At 48.3% G+C, this 19835-nt stretch overlaps 3 protein-coding genes across 3 annotated transcripts; 1 reads left to right on the top strand and 2 right to left on the bottom strand.

The window, feature by feature from the left end:
• Positions 1-137: 137 nt before the first annotated feature.
• Positions 138-2796, bottom strand: SCP_0601830 (hypothetical protein; the record flags this gene model as incomplete). Its single annotated transcript, XM_027759317.1, has 9 exons — positions 138-168; positions 219-245; positions 715-1165; positions 1219-1760; positions 1865-2070; positions 2113-2471; positions 2540-2602; positions 2665-2718; positions 2772-2796. The coding sequence occupies 9 exons, from the start codon at positions 2794-2796 to the stop codon at positions 138-140; spliced, it is 1758 nt and encodes a 585-aa protein (XP_027615118.1).
• Positions 2797-5014: 2218 nt separating this feature from the next.
• On the top strand, positions 5015-6353 carry SCP_0601820 (hypothetical protein; the record flags this gene model as incomplete). The annotated part of the gene is made up of 3 exons (XM_027759316.1): positions 5015-5133; positions 5209-6052; positions 6117-6353. 3 exons carry the CDS (start codon positions 5015-5017, stop codon positions 6351-6353), a joined length of 1200 nt encoding a protein of 399 aa, XP_027615117.1.
• A 666-nt stretch (positions 6354-7019) lies between these two features.
• Positions 7020-8168, bottom strand: SCP_0601810 (predicted protein; the record flags this gene model as incomplete). The annotated part of the gene is made up of 5 exons (XM_027759315.1): positions 7020-7085; positions 7142-7265; positions 7325-7503; positions 7558-7736; positions 7814-8168. The coding sequence occupies 5 exons, from the start codon at positions 8166-8168 to the stop codon at positions 7020-7022; spliced, it is 903 nt and encodes a 300-aa protein (XP_027615116.1).
• Positions 8169-19835: the final 11667 nt, after the last annotated feature.

The following is a 19835-nucleotide window of genomic DNA, read 5'->3' as shown; positions in this document are numbered from 1 at the left end:
TGTTCATTTCAAAGACGTAGCAACGTTACAGGTATTGGAGAGGGATGTGTGAGTCAGGGGTGGGGAGGGGAGGGGTGAATAGTAACAAACGAGACGAGAAAAACAGTCATACAATGTGGGCGGACGAGGCTGCGAGTTTACATGGCGAAAGGCTTAAAAGAAAGAGCTCTGAGCTGCACGTATTAAGAAACGGGAGAGAGAGAGAGGACCAGACATACCTGAGAGAGAAGTCGACGATCCAGTACCTAAACGTCAAGGTTGTTCTCAGTCGGTAGGAAGATACGAAGTAGAAGATGGAGAACGAACCAGGGCAGTGATTCACCAGTCAAGACATCCACCAGCTCCGTCGATAACCAGACAACGAACAAAAATTGGAGAGAATGAAAGAGAGAGGGAGCCGAGATGACGTCGAAGGAACAGACAAAGCGTGCAATCCACCAAAGAGCTAAATGACAAAGATTGTCAGTTACTAGCATGAAGGATAAAAAGAAAAGGGGATGAACGATGGGCAGCGAATCGAGAATCAAAAAACGTGCATGAACCAATGAGACAAGAAGCAGATAGAAAAGGCCGGTCGAAAAAGAAGGAAAAAACAGAAGACGAGGAGAAAAGACAGTGGGGGAGGAGGAGGGGGGAATGTCAAGGACGAAGCTTGGATGTGCTTGCGCTCAGTCGAAGGTGTAGGTGATGCCGTAGAACTCAGCAGAGGGATACTTGTCGAGGATCTGCTTCATGACCCACCAGAGGGGCGTACCATAGGTGACGTGATTATTCATACCTCGAGGCATTCCTGAGTACAGGATGGCGAGCCCGTCACCAGAACCCATGAAGATGAGAGATCCCGAATCGCCATGATCTGAAAAGTCGCCAGATTTCTTGCTATAGTTATAGATGACCACTTCCCTGGACTCGAGTCCGAGGTCGGTGCAGGTATAGGCCTCCATGCCGGAATAGCGGCCCAATGTGAGCTTAGTCGTGTTGCTGTACTTGGCGACAATATAAAGAGGCTCGCCATTCTTGTCCTCCGTGTCGGGATTGTTGACAAGGCGGCGAGGCAGAGTGCGATGAATGGGGAGCTGGAGGTCGGCTGGGATGGTCCTGCCCTCTCGAACGGCAGCGATGGGCCAGAAGAGATCCTCGAGCTCACCGGCGCTGTATTGGTTTCCTGAAGAGTTAAATGTTAGTAAGCAAGATTGGAATGAAGGGGACGGAACGCACCCAGGTCAACAATGTTACGCTCAAAATTCTCGAGCTTTGCCTCATCGACAGTGAATGTGGCAATGTCGCGAGTGTAGTGACGGTCGTCAACCCTGACGGAGATCTCGGGAGCCCAGTCGACATCACCGAACCTGCGGCCGTTGATATCCTGCCACTGGGCTTGGACTTCGGCAAAGAGCATCTGGAGAGTGGCGTTGTCTTCGTTCTTGGCATCCAAGGCGATCTGCTTGCGTCCCAGGGCCGTGCTGTTCTTCCTGGCCGGCTTCAACCCCAAGTCTGCCAATTCTCCGGCAAGTCTAACGGCATCGTGAAGCCCTGTGTTGAGGGTGTCTTCAATCTCGACGACGGCACGAGTGAGACGGCATTCACCACAGACAAGGATATGCTGAGGGTTGGCCCCGTCAAACTCGTAATGGGTGGTCGTGTCGACGGAGGCGACGTGTTTGTTGGTGAGGGCAAGGATCCTATCGCTGGGGTCGCCATTGCTGGTCTTCACCTCCCGGAACAGGAACGTGAGGGTGCCCTGCGCATCGTCGGACTCCCTGGCGATGGGGATGCCTAGGCCAGCGTTGAAGGGGTGATTGAGGCCGAACTGGTGTTGTCCTCGATGCTCATCAGAGGTGGGCCGACCAGCCTTTCGACCGACCCTTCGTACCACTCGACAACGACATCGGTGATCTGGAAGTCAGCGAGGATTTGAAGGATGTCGGGTGTGGCATCACAAACAGCCTCGGCATTGGTGGTGTTGGGACGAACAGCGATCCACACCACGACTGGGCCAAAAGTTTCCTTGCCGTCCTCGACGGTCGAGAAGCGTGCTGTCTTCAGCGCAGAGTACTTAAGGCCACGGTCCTTCATCGATGCTAAGATCTGAGGAGTGACAGTACCTCATACAGCGTTGAGCGGCGTATTGAAGACACCATGGGCAGTCTTTTGGGGGATTTTGAAGAAGCGAGCTCCAAGCGCAGGGATGGGGAAGGGGTTGGTCTCGAGATCGGAACGCCACATGAGTTCGGGAGGGTTGCCGGAGATGCCGTGATACCAGTACTTCATCTCGAACTTGGAGATCAGTGCGGGGGCAATGACTGTGAGGGCGTCTGAGTCGTTACTGAGCTGCGAGAAGATGGTATCGGCCTCGCTGATGGTTGGAGAGGTGGGAAAGGTGGGAGAGGTGGAAGATGCCACAGCGTCTTGTGGGGGAGGCTGGGCTGAGTACCTGCGATTGAGACAGTCGACCATGAAGCAGGTCATGGCTGGAAACGCAAAAAGATGTGAGTATGTGGGTACTGAAATGCGCAAGAAAGAAGATGAAGAGACTTACAGCCAAGGTTCACGGGGTCAGCCTTCACTTTGTCGACAATGGCTCTGACACCCGGAGCAACGTCTACAAGGTGGACGGACAATCATGAGTGGGAGATGGACGCGTGTAATGACGAAGCAGCTCACTTTGGCCCAAGAAGTTGAGGGTTCTGAGCTCTTTGTCGCTCAGGTTGACGATCTCTGCGGGAAACGCTCAGCACTGGTAATGAAGAGGAACGACGGGTGTCACTTACTCCTGTTCTGATAAGCAGGATCCATGGCGGCAAAAAACAGTTCACGAGAGATGGTAGTAAGAAAGTGTAAGCAAGTAACTTGCACAGGATGCATAACCCCTTTTTTCCCGAGGAAATAACTTGGAAAAATGTGTGGAAATCAATAAAGTTATACTGCGGGAAAAACATGAGGAAAAAATGTGTAAAAGAACAAAGCATTTCCGCAGTTTTTCCACTGGAAATAAGTTGGTCGCCAAATATGGTAATTTTGTCCGGGTTTTGGCATGTCCTGGCATGTCCAGTTGCCTGATATGGTAGGCAACTTATTTCCAAGCGAAAAACTGTGAGAATGTTTTGTTCTTTTCTCACTTTTTTCTTGACGTTTTTCCTCTGAAAATATATCATTGATTTCCATGCTTTTTGCCAAGTTATTTCCAATGGATAAAAGTGGTAATGCTTCCTGTGTTGTCGATGGGGACGAGTTGAGGAGGGATGGAAAAACGCGAAGAGGGGATCCCTTTAAGTGAGCCAGTCGAGTCCGTGAATATCTAACGATCTCACACAGGACCTCGGAATATTGGCTGAGAACCCTTGGGTAAATTCGGACAAAGTTGGGCTCAAAATTGGCTCCAACCCTTGATCCAGTCCGGACATATGGGAGAAATTTTTTCTGGAAGCCTTACTTTTTTCCCAGACAGACAGAGGGTGTTCAGCCCTAACCCTTATCCACGCTACGGGCGTTTGTGGCCCATATCCACCTGGGTTCACCTATATTTGAGAATTAAGTGCCCACAAACATAGTCTTCCAGGATTCTCGGAACCCCTGTGATGTGTGCATGTGACTACCTATATCCGTATAATAACGCGCTCCCATGCGGGCCGAAGGGGTGCCATTGAGGTTGATACTGTTCTATGACACGTTGGAATCACTCAGACATTTCTTTGTGCTACTACTAGTGTTGAATGTGTGAAGTTGACTATGCTTGTGCTCAATGCTGGCCTCTCATCACAGCTTGCGATGATGTTTTGTAGCTTCTGCTGCTGCATCAGGACAAAAACCACTGTTTTTTGAAGCCTTATCCCGGTATCTGGACCAAAAATGGGTTTGGAAGACCCTCATCTGCCATCCGGACAAAAATTTCGAAAAAGTGCCGAACCCTCGTTCAAATCGGACAAAAACGTCGGATTTGGCCTCCCGGCACTTAGACATTTTTGCCTCCGCTGGATAAGGGTTGCTGGCCTATTTTCCGAGGTCCTTCTCACACTGCCTCGCTTTTATGAGGTAACGGATGCACATTTATTATTTTCCCGCGCACGGGCTGCGCGCGCCCCCGGGGTCTTTTCCTACCCTCACCTCGCGCGCCCTCCCTCCAGAGTCTCGCGCGCGCGCCGCGCGCCGTCAGTATATATATTTGCACTCCTGCCTGTGCACTTTCTGCTTAGACTTCACCTTTGAGCTCATGGTGGCATTAGTATTGTGGCTCGGAATATAGGATTAGTATTCTTCTTTTCAATTACTTACTGGTTTATTTGAATAATACTTCTCGAGTCTATTCCGTGCTTATATTGCGCACCAGGATATTGAATAACGCACTCATTTGATCACCTGCAGTAGTGCCACTGACGTCAGCGCGAATTCCTGACCCGTCGGGTCGGGGGCTCGAGTTTCGTAGTACCATCAGTATCAGCTGGGGAAGCTAAATACAATATTCTATTCAAGTTATACACACATTACTTACACAGCCAACCATAAATTTTTTCTTTGCACGTACCCGCCACAATGGAGCTGTAGAAAGGTAAACATGAGACATAGTGACTTAGGCAACAGTGAAACGAGGAATTGCACAGAGGCATCCGGATATTCATTTCCAAAAAAATATTGCAAGCCCTAGTACTACAGTACACCACCATGGGCTCAAAGGTGAAGTCTAAGCAGAAAGTGCACAGGCAGGAGTGCAAATATATATACCGAAGGCGCGCCGCGCGCGCGCGAGACTCTGGAGGGAGGGCGCGCGAGGTGAGGGTGGGAAAAGACCCCGGGGGCGCGCGCAGCCCGCGCGCGGGAAAATAATAAATGTGCATCCGTTACATAACTCAACGCTTTGGGGGCGTGTGTCTCATGATCCGTCCGGTCCAGAGATATCGCAACTTCGTTTCCTCCAGCTATAGTGCGGTGTTTCGATCCCACACTGCCTCGCTTCTATCGAAGTTGTCCACGACCGTCACGACCGTTCTGCACGTTGACCACGCTTTCCTTCACCGCGATGGACGACGACCAGCGTCGACAGGACGATGGCGCGGACAGCCGCAAGAACCGCCTTCCATCCTTCACGGAGGTGCTCTCGAGGCGCACCCGACCACCCGTCGATTTGTTCATGTTCTAGTGAGTGTTATGGATGTTATTCTCTGCCCTCCAAACTCACCTTAGCGCCCTCGCATCGCCGTCTGACACGCGAAGTTTGTTTCTGCAACGCGAAGGATCGGAGGATATCCTGGATTTCTGGCTAGACGTGCAGCAGCACGAGAACCTATGTCGGGCATACTTCAAGGACGTGCGCAAGTCAGGGCGGACCATCAGGGAGGACTGGCCGGAGTACTGGGACTATGCACGCAGGCGCGGGTCAATCTACGGCACGGTAGTGGGCCTGAACCCGCACATGGGCACGAAGCGAAGCACCACGAGCACCGGGGACGTCATATCTGACCAGGACAGACAGAACCTGGCTGCTGCTGGAGATGAGAAGGCCGTGCGCAGTCCTAGCCCGCGTCTGACATCGGCAGGAACGGCGGTCGCGACGGAGCCGCCCCGGTCGACGACACCATTCTCTCTGTCCGGACGCACGCCCACGCTGTTCAAGCGCGCCTCGCGCGCACCCACCATCATCCCCCGCTCGGCAGCGATCACGCGTCAGAACCTGATCGCGTCCGCGGAGCGCATCTATTTCCGCTACCTGTCTCCAGTGGGCACGGTGGGTTCTAATGAGAACCACGAGATCTATCTACCACCCGCGCTACGCATCCACGCGTTTCCGCTGAACAGCGGGCACGAGCCCAAGTCACAGAGCGAGACGAGCATCATGGCGCAAATTCCGGACATGTTCCACGCGCAGAAGGAATACTGTTTCCGTGCGATGGAGCAGGACGCGTTCCCGCGTTTCCTGCGCGCCAAAGCGTTCGGCAACCTGACGCCGGTGTCAGCGCTGGTGCGGCTGATTATAGGGCTCGTCGTCCTCTGGGTCGGGCTAGCGGTGGGATTCTCCTTGATTTTCCTCGATGTGAAGCCGAAGTCGAAGCGTTTCTTCGTGAGTCGTGTTTGTTGGTTTGGTCGAGCGAGTGCGAGGTTGACAGTTGTTACGCATTTCGCAGCTCTTTCTCCCTTTCGCAGTCGCCATTCTCTTCTTGATCTCTCACCAATATGAACTTGATCCAATCCTCGTCTTCTTGGGCCAGTCGGAATCTACACCGTTCCGTACACTGCGCATTCGTGAACCCTATGTCAAGAAACTTCTACTTGGGCGCGCGATATGGGTCAGCGTCCTGGTATCGGCGTGCATGGTTGCGTTGACCATGATATTCTGGGCCGTCCCTGGGCATCGTCTGTAACTGCCGCTGGACGTACAAAGACTGACGGTGCATGCCCCCACGCGTACGGCTGTAGGTAGAGGTAGAGGACTTCGTGCGGGACTCCAGCAAACGTTTAGCTATTCTCTTCTATTATTCTTCTTCATCCGCTGCTCGTTACGTCGTTCTATTATATCTACACTACGTTATGTATACCCCTTCCCCGATTCCTTAATCCGCTGTCGCTCGTTGTTACCCCCTGACTCCTCGCCGTTCTGTTCCATGGATGTATCTTGATTTATGCCTAGTAGATCAGTGAAATACTTGCGTTAACGTTGATACGTTGTATGCTAGCTGACGATCCGGTTCATCTGCAAGGCTGAGTCGCATTCTCTGCGAGCGAGGAAGACATGGGCCGGGAGTTGAGCCAGACCTACGATGGCAATTGCCAGAGCTCCACAGGATATTTTACCGGTCATCCTATGAAATGGGGCTCAATTACTACAAATCGTATAGTTTAAAGGGGGAAATAGGGTCGGAAGTGGATACCTGCTGACAGAAGATAAGACGCAAGCAGAACAAGTGAAGACAATCGAAAGGAGCTCAAGAAATCGAAACTTGTGTCACTATCAACGATAAACGGATGAAACGTTGCCTAAGCGATACGACATCCGCATGGGGGGGTTCTCCAAGTGATCTCGCGCGAATTTATGTGGTCCTCTCCTTCTCCGCTGCCAGCTGCGCCCTCCCCTCAGCCGATGCGGTCACGTACGGCTGTGGACGAGAATCTCAAAGACGTCACAGACCAGCAGTTCGCAAAATGAACAGACCTGACGCTCCACATCACTCATTGCTTTCCAGCGTTGCCCCAGCGCTTTCATCCTGTAAGGAATTCTCTCCTTGTTCGGCATGTCCGCAGGTATCTCCACTTCCGCACGGTGTTGCTTAAAGTAGCTGACGATGGAGAGTACAATGAGGTGGCGCACAGGGTGTAAAGATATGGTGTTACACACCGTGAAAACGACGTCAGAGACCTGATGTCTGTTTCACCTTTTCGATGAATTTTGTGTTTGCCATGGGCCTTGCGTACGGCGTTGACAGTCCTGAGCGTAGCAACATCGAGCGAGCTTTCATATTCCAAGAACTTCTGCCGACGTTCTTGGTTGATAACCCGAGCTTCATCGGCGTAACGCTGGTGAAAGGGGATAGTTTTACTACTTCTACCCACAACAAGAGGGAGACCAACCTGTTTCTCCGCGTCACTGAGAGCTTTCCATTCAGCAGCACCCGCCCTCATCGTCGATATTAGATCTTCCGAAGGCGTTCCTTTCAGGGGGTGGTCCTTGACATAGTGTGACCAGAAGACGCCGTAAGAAGATACGTGTCTCTTCGGAGGGCGGTTCTCAGCGTACACCTGTCTGGCCTCTGCAATGGCAAGAACGTCGCACGAGGAATGAAATTGTCAGCACAACCGTTCAAATTTACAAAAAAAATTTACGAACGCCTCTTCTTTTCCAGTAGGGCCTTTTGCTTTTGCTTGGCGGGATCAACCCCCCTCCCTGGCTTTTGCGCTGCCGTCTTGGCTACTTTCTTAGCTGGCTTCTTGGCCACCTTCTTCTTCGAAGTCTTAGTCCTACCAATCGTGGCTCTCTTCGTTGTTGTCTTCTTCGCCGCGGTAGGTTCCTCAGCGGCCTGGGCGAGTCTCACAGAGGAGGCTGTCAGGAAAGTACGTGTCCATGTTGGCGATTGCAGACGTGATGAGATCGTCTGAAACACGGGAACAGGGAAGCGAGTTATCCTAACAGAATTGAGCGCAGACGTGCGGAGAACAACGCGTGAGGCGAGGACGGAAAACATATCTTTGGTGGTGGAAGACAGGAGAGACTGACCGCGCGCCGCAACAAGTCCATCTGAGTTGCTCCTGTTTGGCAACAGCCTCATCAAACTTTCCTTTTTCCGTCTCTATACTGAACGTTCCCACGGTTGTCCCAAATTCATCCCACACCCTACCATCATCTCGGCTTACCCCTATTCCCGATATTCAAGAATATTGCTCTCTACTGCTAAAAGGACACTGATGACTATCGTAACGTATACATCATGTTTGCGGAAGATGGCTCCATGTCCAGTGTCGATGCACAGCATCTGCTGCTGCCCGCCTTTTCGTGCGGATGCCCACTGATGGCGGTGGATGCCCACCAATGACGGTGGATGCCCTTATGCTGCGGGAAGGTGTTTACAGATGGCAGCTATATGTCCAGCATCGATGCACAATGCTCGCAAGTCCCGCCTGCTAAGGTGGATGCCAACCGATGGTGCAGGATTACCTGCCTGGCCGCTCACCGTGATCTCTCACTACCCCTATTCATGAACACCATCATCTCACATTGACGACTATCATTTATCTAATAAATACACCCCTCTCAGGAGTCGAGGCTTTGATCACATGTATTAGCTCTAGAATTACCACAGTTATCCATGTAGCAAGGTACCATCAAATAAACTATAACTGATTTAATGAGCCATTCACAGTTTCACTGTACAAACCAGACTGGTCATGAGTTGCAAGCGTATCTTCAGCGACATCATTGAGTGCTCACTACTTCCCGCCTTTGAGCACGTATGCTCACTGGCGCTCACCAATGGCCATGGATGTCTATCACACATACCCATACACAATGGATGCCTGCATGGCGGATGTCAATTGTTGACTCTGTCTCCTTCTGATGCACACATAGTTGACCTACTGCCACTGTTCATCACCACCACTATCTCGTACTACCCCTATTTGCACACTGCTCGCTGAGTGTACTCTGTGCGCGCCATACCCTTTCTCACGAGTAAGGTTGAGTATGACTGTAAGCACTGCTCAATGCTCGGGGCACTTTCACACCTCGCCTTTTTCAGACTATGGTATTGGCAAACAGGTGGCAACCGTGGTATTGGAACTGTGTGTAGCTCCTCTGTGGTGAGCCTCACCACTGCGCTACCTGTACAACATCCAGCTGACTGTCTGACATGCACACTACACTTCTACATCATGCTCCTCGTACATGTCATGTACCGTGGTGAAGGTGACTGAGCACATGCACTACACGGGGACAGTACTTACATTGTTCACACAATCTGCATTTATCTCTCTTGAAATACCAATGTGCAGCTCTCTTACTCTTTGCTACCCTTCGGTCAGACAACCTTGTGGCTCTGGTCCATGAATTTATTTTCTGTCATCATACAGAGTGGACAAAGTATGAAAAAGCTTGCAAGAATCTGCCTTTTACCTACTGTCTGATCACCCTATTATGGAAGAACTTTATCCAAAACATATCTGTGGAAGTGTTGCACCTAGTGTGTACTACATGGGGTTATGTCCCATTTGCTTTTTGTGTGAGCCTATGGTGCAGAGGAAACATACCACTTCCACATACAAGAGAGCCTACATAGCCTCATGCATCCTTGATGGATTTCGTGGGACAGTGTCCTTGTCAAAGCAGCTCTAATTGGCAGATTTTGAGCTGTTTTGATGAGTAGGCATTGATCGGAGTGATCTCTGTTCTGGATGTGTTGTATCCTACATTACAGTAGTGTACTGCGCATGGGTACATAGGTGTAATCTAGGTGCAACAACCCGGTGTTCCTGAACGAGACCAATGCCGGTAACCTACCTACCTATCTACCATGGCATTGTTCACTACCTCTCGGCTATCCAAGTGGTGCACCTTCATCAGTTACAAAGTTGTGAAATGTTTTCACTCTTCAAGCAAGTGACAGTTCAAGAATATGATACAACTGTTTTGGTCCATCTCGCATGTCCATTGTTGCATATTATCTGTTCGGTTTTCCTGATACACAAGAGTACACAAGTGGATGTCGATGAAGAAAGTGAAAGGTGGACTACTCTGTGCATATTTTGGAGACTTATGTAGAATACCTCCAACCTCAGACTTGCAGAACAATTATTACTCCATGCATTGACATCCATTAGCACAAGAAGCATGGCCCAGTATTTTTTGCAGAAAACCCTCCAGAAAGGGTTGAAGTATCACACACAGAAAAACTGTGGAAAAAGAATAAAGTATTTCTCCAGGAAAAACTGTGATTCTCAGTTGCTGATTGGACTATCACGGCATTTCCCACAAAAATTCATTATGGTTTCTTCAAAGTTTTTTCTGATGTTTTACTTTATGAATTTTCTCAGGGTATTTCCCTGAGAAATACTTGGCTATGTGTGTTGTGTAGCTCATCTGGCAGACTACATCAGGAAAACCCCACTTTTTCTTACAGACCTTTCACTCTGAAAACCCTTATTTAAGGCTATAAGTTCTCAAATAAGTCTCAATAAGTTGAATTTCAGGCACTTAATGTAATATGACTTATGCCCTTTTTGTCCTTATTTCCTTAAATAAGAACTATAAGTCTGTTTAAGGCAGTTAAGTGTTCTCTTAAGAGAAAGTTGGGTTTTCCTGATGTGCACCGCGATGTCACTGACCCTTCATTCAACACTTGACTCAATGAGAAATTCACAGCTGAGGAAGTCACACCCATTTCCATCAGCAAAATCCAACTTTTACTTAAAAGGGTACTTAAATGACTTAAATGGACTTATGATCTTTATTTAAGGGTATAAGGTCAAAAAGGTGCCGAATGCATATTACATGAGTGTCTAAAATCAGACTTATGGACACTTATTTGAAGACTTATTGCCTTAAATAAGGGTTGTAAGACCGAAAGGTCAAAATAGCTCTGTAAGAAAAAGTTGGGTTTTGCTGATGTCCTTATCAGATAGATGGGTGAATCTGAGCCAACTCGCAATCCGCGAATACAGGACCTCGGAATATTGGCTGAGAATTCTTAGGTAAATTCGGACAAAGTTGGGCTCAAAATTGGCTCCAACCTTTGATTCAGTCTGGACACATGGGAGAAATTTTTTTTGGAAGCCTTATTTTTTTCCCAGACAGACAGAGGGTGTTCAGCCCTAACTCTTATCCACGTGTAGGGCACTTGTGGCCCATATTCACCTGGGTTCACCTATATTTGGGAATTTAGTGCCAACAAACATAGTTTTCCAGGATTCTCGGAACCCCTGTGATGTGTGACTATGGTAATGTATACTCTATATTCATATAATAACGTGCTCGAATGTGGGCCAAAAGGGCACCATTGACGTTGATACTGGTCTTAAGACACATTGAAATCATTTAGACATTTCTTTGTGCTTCTAGTAGTGTTGAATGTATGAAGTTGACTAATGCTGGCCTCTCCCCACAGCTTGTGATGACGTTTTGGAGCTTCTGCTGCTGCATCAGGACAAAAATTACTGTTTTTTGAAGCCTTATCCTGGCATCCGGACCAAAAATGGGTTTGGAGGACCCTCATCCGCCATTCGGACAAAATTTTTGAAAAAGTGCTGAACCCTCGTTCAAATCGGACAAAAACATCGGATTTGGCCTCTCAGCGCTTAGACATTTTTGCCTCCGCTGGATAAGGGTTGCTGGCCTATTTTTTGAGGTCCTGCGAATACCCAAGCATAGCAGTTGATCTTCGAAGGATACGCTTATCGTGTCTTCCCATGACTTCGATACATGCTTCCATCTCTCTCACACCGGTGATGGTGTCACAACAGAACATGTTGGGCATCGTGCTGCCAGTGTGTTCCACCGTGGGGAGGGTTCGTTCCCCAGCCTACTACAGAAATGAACTATTCACCGCTATGTGCTCCTTCGGCACATGGAGCGGGTATAGCAACTGTACATTGTGGAAGGGAAACATACCCATCGGTCGGATCGTGCACGTAGGGTTCAGATAGCTAACGTCGAGTGTAGCGGCCTGACGTCACAACCCATAACTTTGTAAATCGTAGAAAAGGGACTTCTGAAAATACCACCTTTACTTATATCTTTCTAATGCTATGCTTAACTCACCTGAAAAAGCCTTGCCTATTTCTGGAAAACGGTACAGGAGTCTTAAGGATGCAAACCTAGTAGAGAGAAGTGGGGAAAAAGATGGAGGCCATTCGATGGTGGGCCGAACACCTTATATACATGACACCCTCCCCGACTCTATCTCAGATCGGGGCTTCGACGGGCTCTGATAGGTTCATTTCTAAAGTATATGACGAGTGTGAAAATCGATGACGTAGTGGTCAACAAGAAAGGTAAGTGGCAAGTGTCAAAAGGGGAATGCTTGTTACTAATAATGGTACTGATTCGTGAAGCCCTTTCCGCGGCATACTCTATACTCAGCTGTTCCTCTGGTACTCGGGCGTCATCGGGTCTTGTGGGGTGCTAGAAGACAACACAGGAGTCATCCCTATTTGCGAGTCACATTCCAGGCCCCCAACGGAAGCAGGGAGCTCGACCACATCATCTTCATACACTGGTGTCCCGAATCTACCAGAGTCCTTTGGCATCGCGTCGTACAGAGGTAGAGTCAAAGAATGAGTGCAGTATGAGAGACAGAGGGAGAGGTTCCAGAAAGAAGATGAGAATGTGCAATTTCTGTACCCCACTATCGTGCCGCGTTGATCTAAAAAGTCTCGTGCAAGAATAATCAGTCAGTCCATTTTATTTCTCTACCACAAGAGGGGGTGACTTTGAATCTCGACCACGAGATCGGTATAAAGGGCAAAAGAATAAAATGAGAAAATAAAATGACTCAGCGCTACAATCACCACCATGGCGTGGCGGTGTCAGACAGAGCAAGGAGTTCATCGATGTTGGTCCAATTCCCAGTATCACGGGAACGATCGAAGGATGCATAGAAAACATCTCCACCAGGGTATAGAGGTTCCTGTGAAAACCGGTGATCAGCGTCCGGATCATATGCAACTATACTCGAAAGCATCTGGTAGTCTTCACGGAAAAAGAAAAGTGTGATACGATTTGCCGGCACGTGTTCTTTAAGAATGGATCCATCGAGTTCTTTCAGTGCAAAAGAGCCACTCGCATAACGCTCATGAATGATGTAGGGTCCAGACCAATGGAGTGCTCCTTTGTGGCCATGCTGATTGTCGAGCCAGGTCTCATGAACCAAGACCCAAGTACCAGGTGGGAAGTCACGGTCATCGATGTGCGTAGCATGTTTTCGCATGAAATCATCGATGGCACGTTGGCAGTTTCGGATGAGCGATTCATGAGCCATCCCGATATGTTCTTCTTTTCTCGCAATTTGCTGAAGTCTGATGGTGATGAGGTCTTCTGTTGAATGAACTCGGGCCCAATCTAAGAGGTACCAAGTACGATCAGTAAGGTTGAAGGGAAAAAGGCAATTCTTGCCGTAGAGAAGGAAATAAGGGGAATAACCCGTCATACGCGAGACTGTGGAATGGATGGCCAAGAGACCAGCGTGAAGGTACTGTGGCCATTTGGAAGTCTTCTTGCCACATGAACGAAGAATAGCGCGCTGTAGAGTCTGTCCATCTCATTCAGCTATACCGTTACCTTGCAGGTGATAAGGCGTGCTGAGAATGACCGTGATTCCATGTTCAAGGAGAATTGTGCACGCGGCGTCTTTGAACTCTGAGCCGCCATCACAGACGCAGACAGGAATACATCCATAATGGGAAATTATATCTTTATAGATGAACTTTGCCCAAGCTTTGGAAGTGTTCTTGCGAGACGCGCGTGCTTCGATCCACTTGGAAACGTCATCGCTTGCATGCAATAGGTACTTTTCTCCATGTTCTCCTGGGGGCATGAAAATTGTGTCAAGTACGAAACATCTCAAAATAGAAGGAGAAATTGTGATGCTCAGCGGAGCGATGGGGTGGGACCGAGAACGAAATTGGCAAACAAAACAGGAGTGCACGAAAAATGCGATGTCATCATACATATTTGGCCACCAATAATGTTTGTGCAGTTTCGTGTAAGTGAGATCTCGCCCTCTATGTCCGCAATTATTATGGGCCTCGGCGAGAAGTTGTCAGCGACGTTTGCAATCAATAATGATAAGTTGTGGAATACCGTTCCAGTTATGATGCCAGAGCCTATCATCATGGACGAAAAAGTGATCAGTCTTGCAGACGAAGGCGTGTATATGAGCAGTGTCGGTTCCTAAACTTTTGGGCAATGTACCATCAGTAACATACTTCTTGATGTCTTTGAAATATACTTCTCCGTCATTGTCGAAAAGTTTGCCTTCATGATTACAGCAGCGAAGTTCCAGTGATGTAGAAGGAATTTCCACCTGTTGATATGACCTGCGGTTGTATGGGAGTCCTCGATCTGTGACGCCGTCAGTCGATCATGTAGAGCTGGAGGTTGTAAGAAAGGCAGATCGGTATTCTGTAATCTCCATAGAAAATAACTCGTCAGCCAATTGGAATTATACGAGCGATAATTGAGGGACTCTACGAATCATAAACTCACATCCCAAATAGGTGAGATCATCGAAATTACGCAGTAACGTTGCAGCATAAGGGTGCGGGTTAGAAACAGGATCTGCGTTTGGGTAAAACCTTGGTACAGAAAACGTCAGATATAGAGGTGCCTCATTGACAAGGTTAGCATTGAAGAACGCTCGTGTACTTCTGGGCATGTTGTCTCTCTCGCAACGTGCAGGAGGTTGTTTTGAGGGACCATATACCGATTGAAGGATGGCGTCCGACTTGGCCGACATGACTTCACCGAAGGTAACCACGAAATGGATTTGTTGAGGAGAGTCCGGATGAGCAGCATATCTGTCAATGCTTAGCGGAGCCCGGGTAGACATAGCTTCTGCAAGGAAAACAGAGTGAATGGCAATGGAAGGAGTGGTGAGGTGAGTCATATAAGAGGCCGTCAGCCCAAGAAACTTCTCCAAGTGATCCTCAGCATCTGAATCGTCCGTGTCGTCTGCAGAAGGGGGACATCTAGATAGTCCATCTTGCGCAAAACCTTTTTCTGCGGGTATGTGCTGGAGTTCGAAGTCGAAGAGCTGGATATATGAAATCCATCTGGTCGTCGGTGCATTCGGAAGATCTGGGCGGTGTATCATCTCTTTTAGATATTTTGTGTCAGCTTCAACACGGAAATGAACTCCCCAAATGCAGTGACACATTTCTTTGAAAGCTTGGAACATCCCATACAACTCTACCTTAGGTTGCGAATATGCCGATTCGGTCGCATTGAACGTACATGAGCTGAAGAGAATGAAGTGCTTGTCAGTTTCGAAGTATTGATATAGTACCCACCCAGCCCTGTGAATAGAAGAGTCAACAGCGAGAACGACGAGGCCATCATTGGAGAGTTGAGGTAAACGTGTGATGCATCGTGCCTTCATGTAATCTATCTTTTTGAGAACCAGTGCGAAAGTGACAAGTTCTTTAAGTCGGTCCATGGCTAGCCGATGTTGTGTACTAAATTCGAATGGAGTATCAGATTTTCGCGTTAAAAGATAGAGAGGCCTAGCTATGACTGAAAATCCCTCAATCCAGCGACGACCGACTCCTGCTGTACCTAAAAAACCATGGACTTCTGTAACTGACTGGCAATAAGGCCAATTGAGAATCTTGTTGATAATGCCATGGTCGAGGTGCCATCCTAAATGAGACGATTGAGCCAACAATAGCTAACATCGGGGTGGCGGGATAAATTTTAGGCCCTGAGGCCGTTATACCAGCAGCGCGGAAACATAACAGAACACGGTTAACGATAACGCAAAACTCGAAAACAAACTGACAGATATTAGAGTTAGCAGGAATTGGCACATTGTTGTAGTTGTCCGTTCCGCCTTTAACTCCCGCATCATCTATGAAGACATCAGCGGTCAGAGGTCGCTCCGGTCCTAACGCGTGCATTGTACAACGTTGAAATTCTTGCATCGAATTGGTGTAGCCTTGCAGCAAGACAGCAAGATGCATAGGGCCCTCAGGTGAATGGAATGTGGTGAGATCGCGTGAACTTGGAGCCACCACTCGGGCATCAAAACCTGAATATAAGTCAGCACACATATAGATATGATGCCCAACGAAGCTCTCAGCGAATTCATCTGGTCTTGGTGGGACTGCCGAGTCGCGAACAGTGACAGCATTTAAGTCCTCGAGGTTGTGAACCAGTCGTAATTTGCCATTCTTTTTCTGTACAGCCATGATCTGTAAACGGTAAGAAGCACTCGAATATTCGTAGCGTCCTGCATCTCGCAGTTCTACAATCAGTTCTCGTACATCTTTCTCAATTGCGTAAGGTATCTTGATCGGTGGTCGAATCCAAGGTACATGTTCTATGACTGGCATTTTGTAGTCAGGATAGTATTCTGATTTAAACGTACCGCGTTCCGAATCTGTAAAAGCAATGGCCTCTTGGTTCTGGAACAAGACATAAGCGAGTAAGTCTAGTTCCTGTTCAGAGAGAAAATTATCTGGAATGCGCACCATGATCGAGTCTAGATGATCTTGTGTCATACGTTCAGTGAACTGGAGAGAAGAACGTGGAGGAGGGTGTTCTGGTAACGGTTCTGGTTCATCGATTATAATAGATTTGAAAGCCTGTGCAGAAGGGTTAGGCATATAAGAAGGCACAGGGCAGACTTTACGATGAACGGGTTTGTATCTTTTAATTGCATATACACGAGCAGCATTCAAAGAGAGTGCTCGAAGAGCCCATGGAGTCTCTAGAGGAATGGCAGATAATGGGGCAGCATGAAAGGCTGTACGAAGCAAATGGTCAAAGGTCGGTGGGGGTGATAACTGGAATGCAGTGAGAACTTGAGAAGAAGAAGATGAAGCGACATCACCGAGAACACGATAAAGCATATTGCTGAGCCAAGGTATGTAACCGGACGTGGACCCTGTAAGAAGGGACAGCTCGGACAGCACGTCCGCCCTCAAAAATGAGAGTCTTCATCCTCGCTCGCGTCAGCTACAGAGGCCAACACGAGACGATCCTGGTTTTGAATATGATCAGTACCGACTATACAAATCTTTACCGAATCTCCGGATTTGGAACCATCAGGGAAAGCTTGGAGAATCATGGCACCCTCTCGTTCGTAGTCTATATGAGCCGCATACCATTGTAACCAAGGTTGTCCTAGAATGCCGTCGTGTTGCCCAGCATCAGTCTTTGAAATAAAGAAATGGTGATCAAACCATTTTCCATCAATCTCCACAGGTGTGTCATGGCAACAACCAAGCAGTGGAACTGGCTCGCCATTTATTCCGCGTAAGGACCAGCGAGACCCATCACTGTCAATAGAAACATTAGTATGGTCGAAAACTCATCGGGCGATAAGGTTAAGTTCGGAACCAGAATCTATGAGGAAAGAAGCAGGTGTTGAACCAAAGGAACCGTGAACGATTCTGCATGCCATAGCAAAGAAACTTTTTCGTCCCAAGGCAACCGCGCCAGCATAACGGTCGAGAATAGTGCGTAGGTCTTCAACACCTGTGTAAGTGAGTAAGGCGGTACCGGGTATCGAGGAGTCCTTGTCAGATGAACCTATAGGACAGTCGAGCGAGTCGACAGGATCAGCATCATCGTCGGGATGTTCATATACCATTGCTTTAGTGCCGAACTCTTTGCGAGTCCTAGTAAGTGCAGAGAAACGTTTCTAGAGTTTGGGCGCCATTCCTAGTACTTCCTGCAGAGTGAGAGTGATAGATGTGTTGAGGAGCTGATCCTGAACGTTGTCGATGGAGATGCCATCCTGTACGGAAGAAGTAAACCTGTAGTTGGAAAATCGAGAAGGCCTGTCAGGTGTCAAGGCATCAGGCCAGCGTGACTTCTCTTCACGTTTCCGGCGCTCTCACTCTCGCCATCCATCCTCTGTGTTAATGAGTGGTGGTGTTGGCACAGTACGGTCCATTCCCTTTTCTTGAATGGTGAACTGTGTAGGTTCACCAGGTTGTTGGATGGTAATTGAAGGTATAGGGCCAGCCGGTTTGACGCGTGGTGAGCTGTCAGAACGTGAGAACTCAAAACGGATATTCTTCTCAGTTTGCGGTGCCACATTATCATTTGCTGGCTTGACGCTATCTTTGACAGTCTGTGAACGCGTGGTAGCAAATGAATATGATGGTTCAGAAGCGACGGCATAAACATCACCCTTGAGGAGTTGTTCCTCATTATGGAAGAGTCCCATGGAGTTACAGTCTCGATGCGGTGGGGGATCACGTTCTCGTTCCTTTTCCTTACCATTGGATGACACGTAAGCTCGAAGTTGTTGAGCTATCCCACACCCCGGCATGTGTCTTGGTAAGTCGGAACCATCTACACATACGATTTTACCAGAGGGTGCATATTGGATGAGGTTCTCCTGCAGGAGTTTCTGGAACTCAGGGCAGTTGCAGAATCCTAGTCGATGTTTGAGGCTAACACCCTCGAGACCATCGCAGAGATAACAATAGCGCCCGCCTATCTGGAGATCGTTCGACACTGGTGCATCAGGAAAATCCCAATTTGACTTTGCCGCTTTTTACCACTTATTCCGGCTTGATTGCTCCTTTTGGAGCTTGTACAAGTCAAATAAGCTGATCTCGGTACTTATCGGGCTTGTTTCCTTGCATAAGTCCAAAAAGGGAACAAAGCGAGCCAAAGTAAAAATGGGATTTTCCTGATGTGCGCGCATGGGAACTTGATTAGTCTGTGCCTGCTGTGAAAGGGACAGAGCAGTTAGTTGTTTGAGCATTTTCTGTATCTCTGAAAGTTGTTCTGAAGCTGCATCGGTTATAACGGGTTCAGTAGCTGCAGAGACTTTACCTCCTTTATCTTTCCCTTTTGAACTAGCGTGATGTCTCGAGTTTCGGTGCTTGTGCCTTCTTGAACGGTGAACATCGTGGTCGTCGTCATCCTCCGAATCACTACTGGAAGAAATCTCTTCATCTTCAGACTCACTCTCTTCCTTTTCTCTTGAAGGGCTACCGAAATCTATATCGTCCTCTCGGAAATATTGATGAGCCACCGTGATGGTCTGTGCCATCGTAGTAGGGGTCTGACGGGTGAGCAGACTTCCCTTTGCTTTCTCGAGATCTGATTTAATTCTAGTACGGAAAGAAGATGGTAAGCCTCGATAAAATTGATAGTCTCATTCCGATTCAGTGATCAAACCCTTCGTCACCATGTCCCCTACATGTGATGTGAATTTCCTAATGTAATGATCAATATCGTGAATTGATCGTATACGTCTTTCTTTGCGAACGTAGTCCACCAGTCGCTCTGGTGAAACTCGGTACTTGGTGACTTCTGACTCGTAGAAAAAAGTGAGTTTATCTTTAGCGACTTGCCAGTCTTGACCGGTAAAAGCAGAATCATGTTCTATAACACGGCGTACCTTCTCTGCACAGTAACAAACCACTGTTTTCGGGAGTGCTGTGTTCGCAATCCCGGCTGCTTTCGCGACGCATTCAAAATCATCTAAGAAGTCATGTACTCTGTCACCTTCGAAATATGGAGCATTCTTCGCATGTGGGCGTGGCATTTGAGTAAGAATGGAAGCGGGAGACGTGGTAGAACTCATGATGATGGGTAAAGGAGGCAATACGGAAGAAGCGAATGACAGCGATATGGTAGGAGGAGGAGGAGGAGGAGTTACGATGATGGAAGAAGACCCAGC

The sequence above is a fragment of the Sparassis crispa genome (assembly GCF_003851025.1).
Source record: "Sparassis crispa DNA, contig_000005F, whole genome shotgun sequence".
Taxonomy (NCBI): Eukaryota; Fungi; Basidiomycota; class Agaricomycetes; order Polyporales; family Sparassidaceae; genus Sparassis; species Sparassis crispa.
This window is presented reverse-complemented; position numbering and strand designations above follow the sequence as displayed.